The sequence below is a fragment of the Petromyzon marinus genome, chromosome 11, assembly GCF_048934315.1.
Source record: "Petromyzon marinus isolate PM22_M1 ecotype Great Lakes invasive population chromosome 11, UKy_Petmar_22M1.pri1.0, whole genome shotgun sequence".
Lineage (NCBI taxonomy): Eukaryota > Metazoa > Chordata > Hyperoartia > Petromyzontiformes > Petromyzontidae > Petromyzon > Petromyzon marinus.
The window spans coordinates 8,287,621-8,306,851 of record NC_133677.1 but is presented as its reverse complement, the minus strand read 5'-3'; the positions used below and the strand labels follow the sequence as shown (position 1 = coordinate 8,306,851).

At 48.1% G+C, this 19,231-nt stretch overlaps 1 protein-coding gene across 3 annotated transcripts in view; it reads right to left on the bottom strand.

Moving 5' to 3' along the window:
- Positions 1 to 9,235, bottom strand: part of PDE6C (phosphodiesterase 6C) — a 42,176-nt gene extending 32,941 nt beyond the window's left edge. For 2 of the 3 annotated variants that reach the window (XM_032952120.2, XM_032952122.2), the window contains exons 1-6: positions 8,113 to 9,235; positions 5,081 to 5,233; positions 2,972 to 3,061; positions 2,219 to 2,359; positions 661 to 735; positions 426 to 490 (exon numbers count right to left, since the gene is read on the bottom strand). In XM_032952120.2, coding sequence (XP_032808011.1) covers positions 426 to 490; positions 661 to 735; positions 2,219 to 2,359; positions 2,972 to 3,061; positions 5,081 to 5,233; positions 8,113 to 8,580 — 992 coding nt within the window. In that variant the 5' untranslated portion in view covers positions 8,581 to 9,235. The remainder of the gene's footprint in view (positions 1 to 425; positions 491 to 660; positions 736 to 2,218; positions 2,360 to 2,971; positions 3,062 to 5,080; positions 5,234 to 8,112) is intronic. The other variant, XM_032952121.2, reaches the window with a different exon arrangement.
- Positions 9,236 to 19,231: the final 9,996 nt, after the last annotated feature.

Here is a 19,231-nt window from a genome sequence, read left to right as displayed (position 1 = left end):
TTGGCATTATCCGCTGTAACGGTGTTGAGTATTTATATACTTTGATTTGAATCTTTCGTGACTGCAGTAATTCATATTCTTAGCTCTTTCGGTAAAGTCACGTTGAAGGGAAACAATAAAATAATAAAATATATATATAAAACAATAAAAATTCTCACGACGTTTCGACCATAACACAAACGGTCAACGTGACTTTACTGAAAGAGCTAAGAATATTTATATACTTATTTGAAGAACATGTGATATTCCATTTATATGTGAAGCATTACGCCTCCAAAATAAATGTCCTTGATTTTGGGATCTGGCATAACAAATACAGTACTATTTAATCGATGACAAGTGGAATTTCACGTTATGAGAAATGTAGGCAGTGGTATGACTGGAGTGCAAGACGTTAACAAGCAGGGTCTGTCCGAGTAACTCACGGGATGACTTTGATTTCTTCCTTGCCAATGAGGATGTAGTCAATGATCTTGTAAAAGTGAATTTCCTGAAAAAAAAAACAAGCGGCGGCTGAATTGTCCGTACATGCGAAGGAAGTTAAACGTGCAAACGCACGTACATATACATGGACGACGGTTCGTCAAGGGGCGCGCGCAAGCGTTGTCGTTTAAAAAAAGTAAAAATGCGAGACTTCGTTTTCCGGCAGGCAAAACTCACCCTTCCGTCCGGAGTTTTGGGGCCTTTGTACGGTGCCACCTCGCCCATTTGAATGGCCCACTCGTCAAAAAATTCCTGCAAGGCAAGGGCCACATAAGCGGTGGTCAGAACATCACGAACGCATTTACAGACCATCATGGGACCTCCCTTGCCAGTATCAAAATATAACAATAGGTTTTACCCTTTCTGGCAATAAAACAGTTTGTGTTAAAATGTTAAATCACCAAACTGAAACCTTTTGCAAGGAATCACGTCTGCATTAACCACACTTCATACTTGTGGTGAACATACAATAAAAAACAATGCTCTGGTAGTATATGCATTGTCTTTGAAAAGTCGTCCTGTGGTCTAACACTGTTTGAGACTAGGCTCTAAAGAAAGTTGTCTCTGGTGTGGACCAATCCGTTTCTGAGAAATACGAGTCGAGGGCAGCGGTCCGGCAATCGAGCACCCTGAGAACGACTGTTCAAGGGTGCTTTATAAATAAAAATGATTATTATTAAATTATTAACCTGCAGCTCTTTAAGGACTGCTTCGTGACGTTTATTTATTAAGGGAAACCATCTGGTATTCACGTGCATTACGGCTCGAGAAATATTGAGTTGTTTACCGAATTCGGAAAAAAAAATACCTCTCCTTTGTTGTTTTGGTTGCTGACCCCTGGTGTTGGGATTCAGTGGAACTTTTCTAGATAAAGGAAACGCTTAATTTGTGTATTGTTATTTGAAAATGAGCATGTATTGATGAGTGGGCTTGGGTAGATACATCGCTAGAAGGCATCACGGCTCATGGATTCGACTGATACTGTTCGCCGAATGGCATCTAGAGGAGGGAAATACGGCCGAGAGGATCACCGCGGAGATGGAGCCAATAAGATCGGCTCGTGTCCAGGAGCGAGATGGATTGTGCCATCACATCACCATAAGTGATGGCTGTGGCACGGAGAGGCCTTTGTCCAGGAGTTAACAGACCAAGGCAGATGATGATGATGTATTGATATGTGTTACCAGGACCGAGAGAGAGAGAGAGAGAATGTAGACGTGAAAAGCTTGAATCCCACGATACCACCACAGCATCCCTCCTCATAAGTGTAAATTTGCATAGACATTGAACCCTGAACTCCGCCAGGCTCCTGAATAATCTCGACTCCAGAACGATTTGCAGTGATTGTCACTGTCTCGTCACCCGCAGACCCCGGGTGGGGAACCTTTATACCTCACCGAGGGCTGAATAGGACTGCCAAACATGTTTGGTGGTCCACACATTAATACGCACCGTCGTTACCCAACAATATTGAGAAAAATAACTTGAGACTGAGCGCAAGACAATCATGAAAACAACGTTTCCAAATTTCAAATACCCCCCCCCCCTCTAATACCTGATTAGAGGGGTTAAGAAGATTGTGGTGATGGCTTAGTACAGTTTGCAGGCCTTTTCTAAATGACAGGCCTCATGTGGCTGTGAGCCTTATTAAATTTAATCACGGGCCATACCTGGGCTTGCATGCTGGAGGATCCCCCCTGTCGCTGATGTGGAATATTTCACTTCCTCAACAAACCTTCTGCTTGGTCATGTCCAAGAGACCGACGGAGTAACGCTCGCAGTTGAGGTAGCCGCGGACGGTGTACATGGCCTTGTGGAACTGTCGCTCGATGTCCGTGAGCTCCTCGAACACCTTGCTGGCCGCCCACAGCAAGACCTGCAACAGAGCAGAGTCGGACTGCAGCCACGTGGTCCGCACGGAGTTCACGAGCAGGGCCACTTGGCCCGGCGAGCTAATAGCGACCACCTCGGAGCGCTGAGCCGGCGCGCCGCTGAGATCGTGGGTTCAAATCCACAACAGCCGCCCCGTGACATGAAAGCCACGTGTTCTCGAGTGGTAGCAAGGAGATGGACTCAACTGACTGCAGGGGACTTTCTGTGGAACAAATAAACATTGAATTGAAGAGAGAGGAAATGTCAGCTCTGTAAAGAAATATATAGATAAGGCTCATGCGCAGGTCACTTGCAAATGAGAGTTGCCATGATATTTTTCAGGCATGACTTTTTTGAGCAGCTGTGCAACAACAAGGTTGTGTGCTTGACATACACGCAGGATGATGCACATCACGTGACGTGCATGGTATGATGGGGGAACCGACCGATGCTATGGTGTGCATTATAATTCGTATTGGATTCCAACCTGCACACTATTTTTTTCAGTTGTGCTGGGTAGTTTTCTTTTATATATACAAAAATGGAACACTTAACAAGTCAACGGGGAGAGTTTGTGATTGGCTCAAGCGTGCGGTGACGAAGTGTCGTTGTTTACCTGGCCCCTCCGTGTCTCGCACGCGTGCATGTATGAGAGGTAGTACGTCTTCAAACAGACCGAGGCAAAGATGAGGTATTTCAGGAAGACCTGCGGAATAAAAACGCAAAGAAAATGTCATGATTCCGTTTGTGTTTACAAGAAAATGGATTCCGCTCGAGGGTTCGTCAGCTGCCATCTCTGCTGCCCTTCTTTCCTATTCCAGAGCGCGATAGTAAATGGGAAATTTCAGCTTTAATGTCAATCCACTGCTGAATGAAAGTCTCGCCAGGGGTTGTTTGTCCGTACTTTTAAACTAAACTAAAAACTCAATATTGTTATTTTGCCAGGTAGGACCCACTTGAGCTCATTAGCTCTTTTTCAGAGTGACCTGGCCGCAAATGATAGCTCAACTAAATCGCTTATAATGTAGAAATTTATAGCAGCCAAAAAATGTAAATGTAGAGAGAAACTGGAGGACCCGGAGAAAAATCCACGTGACCACGGGGAGAACATGCAAACTCCAAAATGCAGGCTTCATGGTCAGGATCAAACCCACAATCTCCTGAATTCCAGGCAAGGTAGTTAACATCTTGCCACCGCGGCACCCCTGGTCAGTGCAGGTTGGAAAAGGCACTGCGCTATCTATGAATCCAGCCACCTGAGTTTGATTTCTGGTGATGGCTAGCATAATTGGCGAGTAATATCTCAAGTGATGTAGGCAAAGATGAATATGCCAACATTAAAATAATATTAATCGAGATACACAACATGAGTTGTATACACATTGGTAGCAGCAATATGGCAGGCATGGGTGGTGAAACTTTGAGTTAATCCCAATATAGGTGATCCAAAGGTTATTGTTTCAAGATCTACAGTATATACTGTCTCTAAATCAGCCCAAGTAGCCCGTGAATCACGTGACTTCTGTGTGGCCACCCCCACTCTGAGTCCCTCTCCCCGCCCCCTATGAAAACAGACGCTGCTACTCTGTGCCACTCACTTTTGCCTGGGCCTCTGCCTCTCCCCCTTCACCATTTTGGATTGATCACTGTGGTGAAGGTATTGGTCAAACAACCCCCATGACTGAAATAGTGTGGGGAGGGCTTCATGCAGCAGTGGCTTGGCATTATTATATAACGTTCCAATTGTAAGATAATCAAGTATGGAAGTAATGTATTCCTATCGCTTTATATATATAACTTCATATATAACGGAGAGGCATCCTTGACTATAACATCTGGAAGCTCACCAGCATCGGTTCAAGCAAATCTGATTGCCGACCGGACTGTGCCGGATTATCCTAGTAGCAAAAAGTAGCATATGCTATGGGTCAAGGGCCCCGCACTGAATTCTTTCAATTCCTGTTCAGTGATTCTGCACTTGCTCTATTACCATAGTACTATACTGCCTTCAACTTTTATGAACGACTGGATGTTTAAGGTTAGCGATTTGTCATATTATCTGGCTGTATAGCAAATGAAAAAATACAATTACTTTACTATGCAAGTAAAAAATGTATGTGTTTTAATGTGTTTTTTTTATTTAGGGCCGCTATATAACGTACGCTACAGGCCCCGCACTAGCTTAATCCCGCACTGCTATAGGACGCTGCATGTTGCTACCTTTTCATCGTTCGCTTATATTGAGCCAATGTACTCCCAGAAGGCCCGTTTAGCGGTTGACAGGAAGTGTTTTTAAAAAAAAATAGACGTTCATTGTTTAACGTGGTGGGACAGTGACGTGAAGGAGATGTCATGCCTACGTTAATATTGTTTTGGGTGAGATCGCGTCAATATGAATGTGTCGTTAACCCACCACCACCCGACACTGCCAACTAGTAATATTTGTCACGTGAACAAAACGAGCAATTTAGTTACTACTTCAGTACACTGGTTGTGTGTTGGAGGGTAAACTCCACAGAATTGACAATTGCGAGTACCGAGACCTTTCGCTGGTGATTACAGCGACCAGCCTCACCGGGGCGATTTGCCAGAATTGCCAAAACGTCTTCCTGCCTATGTTTCCATCGTATCGACCTTGATAGGTCGGGTCATTGCAGATGGGGGTTGTTGGAAGGTGGTGGTGGGGGGGGGTTTGATGAGGTGCAGACAACAACGGTGACCTTACTTCCGTGTCCAGCGCTGTGAACGCCGTCCCGTTCACTTTGTTCACGGCCATTATGACGGCGACCACGTCTTTGCCGTTCATTATCGGGGTCGCCAGGATGTTCTTGGTGGTGTAGCCCGTCAGCTTGTCCACAAAGTTGCTGAACAGCTTGCCCTTGAGCGTACACACACACACACCACACCGACGACAAATATCTCACCCCTCCCCGTGTAGCCTTCACAGACTGTTTGGGCAAGCGCTGTTCAGCCATCAGCAGCCCCCGCGAAGGCCGTGGCACGGGACACGGTATGGGGGTGGGTGGCCAACAACCACGCCCGGCCGCCTTTGTCTCCCCAGTGGCGATGCTTTTACACAGCGTGCCAGGTACTCATTTGAGGCTGAGCCGACCTAGGGGAGGCCCAGGACCGGTTCAGATAATCGTCACCGGTGTTGGCCGTGAGCGGCGCGCTAACTGCCACACTACCGCTCCCCACACCACACACACAGTCTTTGGCTGTACGATGACAACATCCCGCAACAGGTTTCAAGACGTGGAAGGCGTTTTGCATTTTAAAGTGCGTAAACGCAGGGGTTCATTTTCCTACGCCGAATTTTTTAATTTTTTCATTGTTTATTTTTTCCGGATCGTGGCTACCCCGGAGGTGGCTAGAAACCACAGCAGCAGCCACAGCCACAGCGAGCGGTATCCTGGAGGTGCTGTGGTGTGCCGGGCGTGGACATCGTTAGCTGGAACAGACCCAGCCTGATGCCATTTAAGCCACCGTGTCCATTGCGCTATCGCTGTTGAACGATTAAACATGTCGCGTCGACTGTGCATGGCGTCATGTTACGTCGTCGTGACATCGGATTCGACTTTGCTGATTATCAAGTGTGACTTTGAATCACTTTCGGAGGGGGGGGACATTCATCCTTTTACACGTAGAACACACATTTATTGTGCAACAGCGCTGCCAACGGCGAGCAGCAACGAAGCGTACAAATAAAACGGCAATTTATGGGAGATACCGTTCCAAAATGACACAGGCGCACGGCTTGTGTAATGCTGAACCTCGCATGCTTATCTGCATCTATTTTTGGTGATCTGATTACGATGAGTTCTAATCGCCGAGGCTGCCTCAAGGTCGCCGCGCTTGCAACGGCAAATTTCGAAGGGGCAATGCGGTGGGTATGAAGGAGACATCGCAGCGACACGCGGCTGCTCCGCTACTCCTGATGCGGTTGCCTTGGCTTGGCCACCTGAATGCGACATTGTTTCGCTGTTGCTCTGCAGCTACCATCAGCCGTAACGAAAGAAGATTTTTAAAGAAGACTGCCAACTGCATCGCGATCGTGATGGCATTCGGCAGTTGAAAGACATGCCATCTAAGAGAATTATTTTTTTTTTTAGCCATAAAGTTGGGTCCTATAGCTGCCATCGGTGTCCCTTAAATACAACTTATATAATTTTCAAACGTGAAGACAGAAGAACTCCTCTCGTCGGCGGCCCTATTACCCGCAACTCATCTTTTCCACGGCAGCTGCAGGGTCGGCGAAAATGCCCATTTTTGTTCGTGGATAAGAGGATTAGCGCGGCAAATTCATCCCATTATCCGCGAGTTTTTAGCGCACGGATAAGGGGGGTAGGATCCGAGTTATTGTTTACCCACAATCACCGCGGATACGAGGGATTCTCCGGTCGTTCACAACCAGGATTACAAACCAAGCACACAGCCTAACTTTAAATATATTTATTTTAACCGAACGCACGTTGAAGAAGCCTAACGGCATTTCGCTGATGACCACATCGCCCTTGACGCACACGACCTTGTCTTTACCGCAGAAGCGTCGCAGAGCTGAGAGTCGTTTAGTCTTTGTATGGGACACTGCCTGGCAATTCAAAACGTTGTAGGCCGAGAGTGGCAACGTGGCCGGGAGATGGCAGCACAGGCATTATTAAATCAGTCTGTGCAGGACGTTGACTGGTATCCGTTTGTATGCCCGCGGTGGGTTTTCTCTAAGTAAATCGATTTACTTCCCACATGAAACCCAAACGCTCATCAATGGAATTGACCAAATATTGCAATGCAGGACTCTTGTGAAAAATCTACTTCCAATTCATTGAGGCCTTCCTTGCGAAATAAAAAGGTGCATTACTGTTGTGGCCTTTCCTAAGACCACTAAATTATGATTTTGAAACTTTGTAAAACTGATCCGAGAGTCGCCAATGAAGATGTGTCTTATGTTCAAACAATGGAGGCATGATTCGCATTGCTTTATAATTACATGCCACTCTCGTTTACTCCGTAAACAAAAAGTTTAGCAATTGAATGAGCACGAGCACGTTGATAATAAGCACACCGAGAATATTGGTACAGCACTGCAAAGCCTACAGTGCAGTACTTGCAATTGCAATAGAGTGGATTCATTCTATTGCATTAGCAACTTTTTAAACATAGATAAGCGGACAACACGTCGCCTAGATAATCTGTCTCTCCATAAAAACGTAAAAGTACCCTTTGCACAATCCCACGGCCTTCTGAGAGTTACATTTAGTAGCATTCATTCAGTACAAGCAAAATGCGGAACCGGTTTTGACAGGACAATGTCTCATCAGCAGAGGCAGGCTTGCTTGAATCAATTAACATCTGGCAGCTCACCAGTATTGACTTAAGCACATACATTTTGATCAGAATATCATTTTCTGATCATGTTCAACATAAGGCCGATTGTGGCTCGTGCATTGGATTGCTTATTTGATGCAATTTCTTGAATAGGTAATTTTACGGCCACCGACTGGAAATACTTCGAAGGTTATGTCTGATGCCAGTATTATTGACTGATATAATTATTATTTTTGTTACCTTTTACAATCTCGGCTATTCTAAAAAAAACAAATTATTCGCAATTTATTATCGGCGCCTTTCAGTGAGCTACGCGACGTCGACGTCTCGTGAGCAACGTCGCTGTCGTGGCTCGGGACGGCAACAGCGGCCGCTTGGCCGCTCTGCAACGCCACCGCCCTCCTCTCCCCGCTCGGAGGGCGCACCACGCACCTCGCTGACGTCGTGGTTCACCGTCTTCTTGAACTGGGCCACGTGTCCCACCACTCCCAAGTCCAGCGGGAACACGATCTCGGCCTCGGGCTGGACCAGGCACTCCTCGAGCGACGAGGTCCTGGTGACGTCGAAGAGCCGGGTGGCAAGCTCGGGCGTGCCGTTGCGCTGCCGGTACATGAAGAGGCTGCAGCGGTCGGCGTCGATGAGGCCAGCCAGGTGGCGCAGGCACTTGTGCATGCACTTCTCCATGTTGATGGTCTCGGACATGTTGGACACCAGGTCGAAGAGGATCTCGCTCTCCTCCACCTTGGAGATGTCCACGTACGAGTGCGCTGCGGTGGTCGTCCGTTCGTCGCACATGGCCGAAATCAACCCCGGGCGCAGCTTCCTGTTGAAGTATTCCTGCGCAAAGTTCGGGTTGGAGTCCAAAAATTGCTCGACGCTGTCCTGGTTCTGGCTGCCCATCTTTGATCGCTTTTCCGATTCGGAACAACAATTTTTAAATATATATACGTGCGTATTTCTATGGGTCAATATGCAGCAGCGCGTCCGTGGGGATCTCTACACATCCGTGGGGATCTCTACACATCCGTGGGGGTCTCTACACATCCGTGGGGATCTCTACACATCCGTGGGGGTCTCCACGCGTCCGTGGTGCGCCGGCGCGCGGTGCGGCTGGCCTGCGCAGCAGCAGCGGCAGCGGCGCGGAGTGTTGGCGGTGCCTTTGGTTTGTTAGGTAGGCTCCGGTAGACTTCCCATCACGTCGACGACTCGCTTCGGTGTCGCCAGGGACTGGTTTTGGGGCGTGCGGGCGGGCGGGCGGGCGGCTCGCAAGGGACTTCATTATATAAAGTAAGCCTATTGCGCTCGCTTAAGCCCCGTCAATGCGATTCGCCGTGATGACGCCCACAGGTCCCACGTTTGGCATCGTTTGTGTGTGTGTGTTGTTGGGATGCTTAATTTTCCTTGAGGTAGCGGATGGTTTGTCCGAGGCTGCCACCGGTTTTATGCCCACCCACCAAGCACCCAACAAAAACCACAGCTGCAGGGATAGGGCTGGCAGCAAGTGGCAAGCAGCAGCAGCATCACACGTGACCCGCCAACTTTAGCCACGGGGTCACAAGGCAACGTACGCGTTCTCCATCTCGCCCTCTCGCTCTCCATGGCCGAGGCCGATTCAAAATACAAGCTCATGGATTCGCATTTCTCATCGTAAATACTGAAACCGTCGCTCGGGGCATCTCGTGCATGGCGCGCGAGGGAGTGCTATGGGTAAGCCACCGGGCACTGGAAAACGTTTTAAGCGACGGTCGATAGCCGTTGAGCCAAAGTCGGTGAGAGGACACGGAGATGTATTGTGTCTTGGAATGGAGCTCTGCAAATCGCGTCGTAGTTCGGGTCTGGAGCGCGTGTTCGCGATGGCTCTTCGGTGGAAGCAGCAAACTGCACCGTGAACCCGGCGACCCGAGTTTCATCGGTGGCCACGGCCTACACGAGTTGGCGAGCGCTTGCTGAATTCGTTCTGGGCTCCCAACTAGCTAGCTGAAGTAGGGTCAACAAGCACCATGATCAGCACGGTGTGGATGTCATGTTTCCATCCCACAAACGTGTTCATTTTAAGCAATTTACAAGTTGTGTGAGCAATCTACACAGTTTGCGTCTTTGGCAATGAACGTTAGCAGGGAACACTGTTATTCATCTTACTTTCAATAATAAGTTCCAAGCCAGTAGCACACATTTGTCTGATCCTTACAAATCAACTCTAAGATTAGTGGTGGCATGGTCAGGACGCTGCAATCCAGAGTATTCCGGTTCGATTCCATCTTCCAGATATGCAGTCTATCCGTCCAGCGGTAGGAATGAGCGCAACCCAATCTTGATTTGAAGCTTTCGTGACTGCAGGAATCCATAACTCTTTGGCTCTTTCGGTAAAGTCACGTAGGGGTAGAAATAAAATAAAATAAATCACGACGTTTCGAACGCAACACAAGCGCCCGTCTTCAGGTGAAAATCGCGACAGCCGCTGCGACCAGCGCGATGTCTGCTGACATCGCGCAGCTTTTGGATGGCACCACTCTTCGATCTTACATTAACATCATGCTAATCTCTCACATGAACATGGCCACTTCCGTGCCCTCGTCGAGGAGGCCGCTCTCCTCCTATCTTACAGTTACGTGCTCATTTCTAACAACATCACTAGCCCCGTCCACTTCTTTATGACCCTTAGGCTACACCCATTTCAAACATTTTAAAACAGCTTGTCTCAGCAGCAGACCATTGCTTTCCCATCCGATGACGGACGCTCGTGTTGCGCCCGAAACGTCGTGATTTATTTTATTTTGTACCTACGTGACTTTACCGAAATAAACCAAAGAGTGTGGAGTGCAACCCGGTTTGTTCCGGCTGCGTCCGCCTCATCCAGCACGGCTGGTCGGCGTGGAAGAGTAGGCCAAGTACCGTTCGGAGTTCCCTTCAGCGGCGTGAGCAGGCAATTGCGGGGCCGCTCCTTTATCCTTCTTTACATACGCATAGGCCTGCCGCCATGCAGTTTGTACGTTCGCACGTGCCAAGCCGCGCATCTGTGACTCGTATTCGAATCGTTTACACACCGGTGCCTGACTTTCCGAACTGGTAATCGATTCTGGTTGATCCGGTTATCGATCAACAACACCACAAGGCTAGCAAGCAACAGGTTACTAAACGATATAAACATTTTATTTCCATCGCAAATTAAAGTGAACCTCCGCGTACCCTTGTGATACTTATGGGGGGCAGTGTCAAAATCTCGTTGAAAATAATGACCCCCGTCAAACCCCTCACCCAAAAAGAACACGATTGATAAACAATGCTTAAACGTTACGATGCGTAAGGAAATTAATTTTGCTGTCGCGACGTCTACCAGTAATGCAATGCTGAACCCCCGCGGGCTCGAGGTGGCGCCTGTTTGGTATTTGTAACCTGGGAAATTAAAGCCAAACACTCCACTATTAAGTCCTCTGGGGTCGCGCCGACGCAAAGGTGGATTTGGCCTGCGCAGGACAAAAGCGGAAAGTTCAAGTCATCGAATCTACCGTGCGAGTTATCCCCCTAAAGCCTATTTAATGGAGCTCTATTCTGATTCTCAAGGATATCCTTAGGCTCAGGCACGACGTGCCCAAAGCTCAACTTTGTTGGTTCACCCCGCGCGCAAATGTGTCGTCGTTTTTTCGCGATCGTGCTGCTTCATAAAGTCATTGCCCCCCCCGCCCCCCCCAACATGAAATGACGTTGACACTGATGGCAACACCGCACCGATAAAGCGACAATGCCCCAGTGGTTACTTTGATCTATTTTTGTTTTTAAAATCACAGTTGCTGAGCACAGGTCTAAAGGGGGCCCGCACCGGACATCAACAAACGCCACTCGTGAAGGTCGAATAGATGGGAAGTTAACACCGGGTGTTTTTTTTATTGAGCGAGGCGATAAGAGCTTGGGACGAGACGACGGGAGTGACTTACAAAGTCGAGCAGTGTGAGGAAGGCAGCGGAAGGAAGAGTAGTGTGACCTGCAGTGTGGTGGTGGTTGAATGCAGTATGGTAGACCTGCTCCTCAACATGGGTGGAGAAATGGTCGAGTGAAGCTCAATGGGAACAGTAAACGTGGCAGTAGCGAAATAATAAGCACGAACTCACATCATCATTATCCACGATAAATTCACTTCTCAATCGGTCACCATCGCTCACAGACTTGCAATGTGGTGAGATGTTAACTGCCTGGGTTCGATGCCGACTCTTACGCCTGTTGATTTGGAGTTTGCATCTTCTCCACGGTGGTCGCGTGGATTTTTTTCACATTCAGAATCAATATCACGCGTTTAGAATTTGTGGCTGCTATACATTTCCATACAATTAGCCACTTCGTTGAGAAATCGTTTGTGGCCAAGTCGCTTGTGAAAAAGAGCTACATAGCTCAGTGGGCATTACGTGATAAAATAAACAAAGACACAGATCACCCGCATAGTCTTAAGAGTAGGAGCAAGTGCTGTTAGCGAGCAACCTATGAAGGCCGGCACAGTACGCGAGTGGGTGGTTGGCCAGAACCACACCCGGCCGCCTTTGTCTCCCTCGTGGCGATGTTTACCCACCACACCAGGTACTCATTTGAGGCTGAGTCGACCTAGGGGAGGCCCATCACCGGTTCAGATAATCGTCACTGGTGCTGGCCGTGAGCGGGAATCGAATCCGGTTCGCCGGGTTCGAAGCGCAGCGCGCTAACCGCTGCGCCACCACTCCCCAAAATAGCAATACACACGTGGCACTGCACACGAGTTCATTGCTCCGTTTCCTCGGGCGTGGTGGCTGGCCTGCCCCTCGGTTCCTTGGTCGCCACTCTTGTCGCGAGTGACGAACATCGGCCATCATCTCTGCTCGTGGCAACCCTCCCCAGGTGACACGAATCGTGAAATGAACGTCTGTGTGTACGCTCTCTAAGCCGTGTGCTCGTTTATCGCATTTGGTTTATTAGGGTTATGAACCAGCTGGCCAGGATTGGGAAAAAGCACTTTGCACCGAGATAACTGGAGAGCACAGACTTAAGTGTCACTAGCCACACGTTAAAACTAACAATCACATGTAAGAATCGCAGTTAATAGACGTACATCATATGTCCTGTTAAAAAATATGTTTTTTGTTGCTTAAATTGTAACTCCAATTAATGCAACTCTCCTCGCTTCTTTTTTCTCTCTTCAGACTGTATTCTATCGTCCTTGTTAGGTGTAAATAAACCGTATTGATCCATGCGTGCCGAGACCAGAATCTTAATTGTCACTCCAGAGACCATGGCATCCTAGCAGCCTCCGGGTGGGGTTGATGAACTCATGTTGAGATGTCCCCCGAGACACTCGCCGGCAGGGTCAACGTGATGCCCGGTTGGGTTTACCTTCGGTTGATCATCCAGCTGTGCAGACGTGTCGTGCTCTTCCCTCGGATTTGGCCGGGTTTTCTCTTTGCCGGGGTTCCTCTCGGCTTCCTGCAACTCAACAAAAACAGTGGCCACAAACTCGAGCCTCCTGGACCCGAGTGACGAATGAAGAATGTCATGTGGAGCGATGGAATCAGCTCGTGCACAGGCATTGATGTATGTATGTTGAACTTCTTTCGCACGTAGCCAACCGCGCTGATCAGAGGCGCGGGGGAAGGACGTGAGTTGCTGTCTGATGTTATTTTCTTCTTCAAAATATTCAGTTCATTAACGATTTCATTCCTGAATAAGCTCCCAGCCAGCACATGGAGCGAAACGTCGGACGTCGTGCCGAACCACATGCGTACCGAGAGCCGCGCAGCAGCAGCACAACCGCGAAGCCCTTCACGTCAGACGAATGGTTGTGTCGCAAGACCAAGCGTGATGGCAGGCCTTCATCCAGCAGTGGAAAAAATAATTGCTCGTAATTATAATGAAGTTACGCAACACATATATTGTACTCTACAAGAACAAATATTACATTGTTCGTACACTGTATGGCCATAGAGTCTCCAAAATTGCGTGACAGAAGGCCCCGTTGAAACGAAGCTTTCTTTACCCGATTATATAGAGCTTATGTTATTTTTAGAATAGTGGAGTAATTGTGGCTTCGCAGCGGCCTTTGTAGCTTCGCCAATCGTATTTGGTCCATGCATGAATCAAGTTGCATTATTTACATTGCGATGCAATGAATGCACAATTGCAAATAAACTGAGTTCAATTTAACTTAATTGCATATGGCTGCTGTAATCTCTACGGTTACTTGCATTGCACAGCGCTCTCTATGGCATGATATTGGTTGGTATTCTGTTTGATTTTAATATATGGCAATGGGAGCCATGTATTGTTAACAATGTACTCATTAAAATCAATACACAGCAAGAAATATGTCAGAACTCTCCTCCCATATTGCACAATGTGGTGCGCTCCATGTCTTCCTATGGGAGATGCTCCGTGTATTCAAGCCTGAGGTTCGAACACAATGAAATGTACGTACGTTGAAATGTTTTCGCACCGTACAAAGCCATCTGTGCATCTACAATGCGTTACAAGACCCTCATATAGCCATATTGAGGGCACGGGTAACAAGCGCATTTGCTGCAACCAATACATTGCACCTCATGTATGCATTATACAAACACGGGGAGAGATTAATCATGAGCAGCAGCAGCCAGGATATACATGTATCCACTGCTGGGATGAATGCCTCTCCAAACCGTCCCCATCTTTCACGGTGTCATGCAAACAATCTATGTGGCTGGCTACTGCACGCGAGCTCATGATGGCATGGCTCCGTCTCTACGAGACGTCGACGGACCTCTTGGGCTGCCACTGCCATGAGTCACGGTGGCTAGGAGATGTTAACTGCCTCGCCTGGTATACAGGAGGATCGTGGGTTCGATCCCGACCCTCACGCCTGCTTCTGTATATTTGGAGTTTGTATGTCTCTCTCTCTCCGTAGAGATGTTAACTACCTCGCCTGGTATACAGGAGGATCGGGGGTTCGATCACGACCCTGACGTCTTATGTATATTTGGAGTTTGTATGTCTCTCTCTCCCCGTAGATATGTTAACTATCTCGCCTGGTATACAGGAGATCGTGCGTTTGATCCCGACTCTGCCTCTTCTCCCTGTGGTAGCATGGATTTTTCTCCGGCCCCTCCGGTTTTCCCCTCCACATTTAAAAACAGCATGCGTTTAGAGTATTTGGCTGCTATAAATATCCACATGATAAACCACTTGAGGTATCATTTGTGGCCAGGTCGCTTCTGAAAAAGAAACTAAAAGCTCAGTGGGCCTTACCCAGTAAAATAAAAAATAATTGTATTTGTATATATTAAGTGATTTGTCTATCTTTCCTCTATATTGCACTCCTATCGTGTTCCTGTATCGTTTATTGTTGTAACTTTCTGACCTGCCCCCGTCCTGGACATCTGTGAAAAAGGTCTTCATAGCTCATTGGATTTCTCCAATTTTTAATAAAGATTCTGATTCTGTATCAGTCATCCATAGTTTCGCCTTCTCTGTCTCTCAGTGACATTTTAAGCACGCGTCCCTCCGCACATCTCTGTGCCCTATTCATCCACGAACCGTGTGTCAATGTCCATGGTTTCTCATTCCCAAGTCACCGACGCACGAGAGTGGGTGACGGTAGCACATTTTCAAATGTGCATCGCTAGGTGACAAAACAAAGAACCAACGCGTGAACTACGTAACGTGCTTTGGTTGACAATTATATAAAGCGCGTAGCGTTTCTAAATTAAAACCCACGCGTCGAAATGCTCAAGGTATGCAGGACAAAGAGCTTATTAGCCGTGCATCATTGCCTTTGACCTGGAAATGAAACTGAATGCGATGAACGCCGAGGCTTGCAAATCCTTCCGAATACAGGGGGCCACGCCGTGAGTCATTCGCAGCTTGTAACGACACAGACGCCTCCGACCTAATCTCTATCCGACGTGGTTAATAAAAGCCCCATTGCTGTGGATTCCCCCGCAATCAAAGTCAAATTACAGGGGTTGCCCTAATCTGCCTGCTGCTATGCCAGTCACAGCCTCCTCCGCTCAGAACGAGTGGCAATTTCTCCAGCGTCGTGACACGACGAGTCATCGTTAAGCGTGCGCCGAATGCGATGATTCGCAACCCCGACCAACCAGCGATTCGATGAAATTCCTCGACTACAAACCCGAGATTTTATTCAAGCAACAATTATTTTTTTCGTCTCGTTTTTTTAACTGTCTCGTTTGTATTGTTTGTGTTGTTTCCCGTTAGTTCCGCCAAATTTGTCCGACGTGGTGGTGGTGGTGCGGTGATGAGCCGATTGCGCTCTAAACCCATCGGGCCTGAGCTTGATTCCCGGTCACTTCTAACATCACCAGTGGCGAGTAATATATAAACCGGTCCAGGCCCCCCTCCTTCACCGTACTTCACCAGTGTGGTCAAACAACCCCTCCGATCAACCCGGCGTGGGTAAACCTCCACCCAAAGGTGGATTGACAAAGGGGTTGTGAACTAACAAGCCAAAAAAAACAAACATATCCTGGGGCATCTTGATATTTATATTTCGCATAACGGCCTCCGACGGCAGTACAGACGACTCAACTCACTGTCAAAACAAATACCCCCCACAAATGATGCCATGATCAGAAGTCTTCAATGACAATTGGTATTTATAGAGCAACCGAATTTCTTCTTTGGGCACGTATTCCACTGAGAGATGAAGGCCAAAGCGGTGTCCTTCAGGGCAAGTATTTCACTGAGAGATGAAGGCCAAAGCGGTGTCCTTCACTCATTTTCAGGGGGGGGGGGACGCACACTTTCTCCGATAAGACATCATCAGCGTGTGGGCAGCCACACATTTAAAACCATTGGCGATTTGCCAGCACGATGACGGGGTGGTTGTTCTCACGTGTTGCGTATTGTCGGGGGGACCGCACTAACGGCCGCCCAGTGGTCCGCGGGCCTTGCCATGAAGAACCCTGCGCTGCAGGAATGCCCCGGCAACGTTCGGCGCGCCGTGGATCTGCACAGTTATTTTACGCAGGGACTTCAACACAACTCGGCTGATTTCTCGTGCGCGTTCGCTAAGTGATACCCGTTGCCATGGCTGCTAATTAAATTGACGCGTGAGCGGTGGATGGGCTTAGCTAATCCAACTCCCCCCCCCAGGCCAAAGTAGGGATTGAAATACCTCCCCCCCCCCCTATATCCTGTAGTCCTGAGCTGTATGCCTACGCATTAACCAAACACGTATAGATAACAGTGACTGAGTTAACGTAAATTCGAATGCTACGCTTCGAAGCTGTCCGATGTACGGTTGTCTCGTTCCGCGTGTTTATTCCTCATGATGTCCGACGTTTCGTTCCACGTGCTAGACCACTCCACGCTTTGGGAGTTTTTTTTCGGAATAATAACAATCTCCCCAACAAAACGTGGAGTGGTACAAGTGTACGACCCCAAAGCACATCAGAGAGCTATGCTCGACGTTCAGAATCTTTATTTTGGCTGGAGGAATCCGATGAGCTATGAAGCTCTTTTTCGCAGATGTCCACGTGGAGCACAGGAGCTCCTCTCAGCGCGTGGCACAAAACATCGGACATTGTGCCGAGCAACGTGCGGTACAAGGACCCCTCTACTTACGAACGAGTTCGATACCAGAGATATGTTCGTAAGTCGAGTTGTTCGTAACTTTACTCTTGTCAATTCCCAACATGATGTACGGCATGTACGCTAAACACGGGGAATGGCTTTAAAAGTTGGATAATCTCCTGTCGATTTAGATGCCATTGGTATCTTCATGTTCTGTAGATGTAGATGCCACTGCTTCTTCACATTCTGCAGATGCAGATGCCACCACCGCCATCTATTGCGCGGCGGTTGAACTTACGACTCTCGATCTTGATTTGAAGCTTTCGTGACTGCAGGAATCCATACTCTTTGGTTCTTTCGGTAAAGTTACGTAGGTAGAAAATAAAATAAATCACGACGTTTCGGGCGCAACAAAAGCGTCCGTCATCAGGTGGCGGACGCTTGTGTTGCGCCCGAAACGTCGTGATTTATTTTATTTTATACCTACGTGACTTTACCGAAAGAATCAAAGATTACGACTCTCGGTTTGAACAGGCAAATGGCCATGAGGCCAGGTTTGTTCGTATACCTGAAAGTTCGTAATTCGAATGGTCGTAGGTAGAGGAGTTCATGTACAACCAGAAGTAAAATAAAAACATCACAACCGCGAAAACGTGTTTCGTCTTTTCAAATGTGGCGCGTGCAGCAACTGTAGCAGTGCATTGACAAAAGGGGCCGTGAATCATCATTCAGTCACGGGTTGTTTTATTTTTGTTTGAACTCAAGTCTCGCGAAACTTTGTGTCTGGAGATTTCAACGAAGCAGAATCAGAACACCGCATCATGTCAGGGGTTCACATCTGATAATAGGGGGGGGGGGGGAAGCGGAGTTTCTGAGTGGGGGTGGGGGGTCAAGCCCCCTCACAAATTTCGTTCGTTTATTTATCCAATCCTGGGCCGACGGAAATCTCTCTGATTGGAGGTTATCCAGGTGGTGGTGGGGGGGGGCGAATCCTAATTGATGGGCTCTTTTATTTGTTTACCGCTTTCTAAACCAAGGTTGGAAGCGTTGTCATGAACTGAGCTCCGTCTTTCTGTCTGTAACGGGGGTGAGGGAGGGGTAGGTGGGGGGTGATAACGCGAATCTGTGTTTCCCAGGACAATCGCATGTTGCATAACGACATCGAAGACACGCGCATGCTATATTTGTTTGTGTTTTATTCCTTCCTTTATTTTATACAAAGTTGAATTGTCGACAACTCGACAATGTCGGGGACTTTTGTTGTCGTTGAAAGAGTTGTGACGTTAATGATGATTAAAGAAGGGAACGTCGTCACTTACAAAAGTGGACGCAGTACTGTGTAGCCAGCCTGGTGAAGTATGGCAAAATAACCTCCCACTCCCCTACTCCCTCCCCCCCCCCCCCCCCCCCCCCACAAATGGGATGCACAAGTGTAAAATGAAAGATTCTCCTGTGTGTGACTGCAGCTACAAACAACCAACCACGGACCGTATGCGACCCCAGTAAACGTACTAACGTTGGACACGCGGTTGGAACCGACGTTGTTGGCTCGACGTGCCATGTTGGCTTCGCACTGCCCCGCGTATAAAAAAAAAACACACACGTGCAACCGAAATCACGAACAACTTTGCCCTTCATTTGCCACGCGAAAGAACGGCACGTCGCGTTCCGCAAAGGCGTCGTGGCGGGAGGCCTTCATCCAGCAGTGGATTGATTGCAAAGCCGCACCCGTGCACTGAAAATCCATTCGAGTGGTTTGATAATTACGGAGCGAGCGAGCATGGGGCATGGGTGGCTTGGCCCTCGCCGCAAGTGAAACAGCGCCCTCCAGTGTCCCGTCTTTCGTTCTGTTCTTTAACGAATGCTTCGTGGATTGAAAGTCTTCGACTCAAGTGCAGCTGCGGTGAATCGTCAAATAAATCTCTCTGTATGGTGACATAGTCAGTGACATATCACCCCCCTCCTATCACCTGAGATGAAAATATTTAAAGTTTTTTTTTTTTATTCTTCCAGATAAGGCCCACTGAGC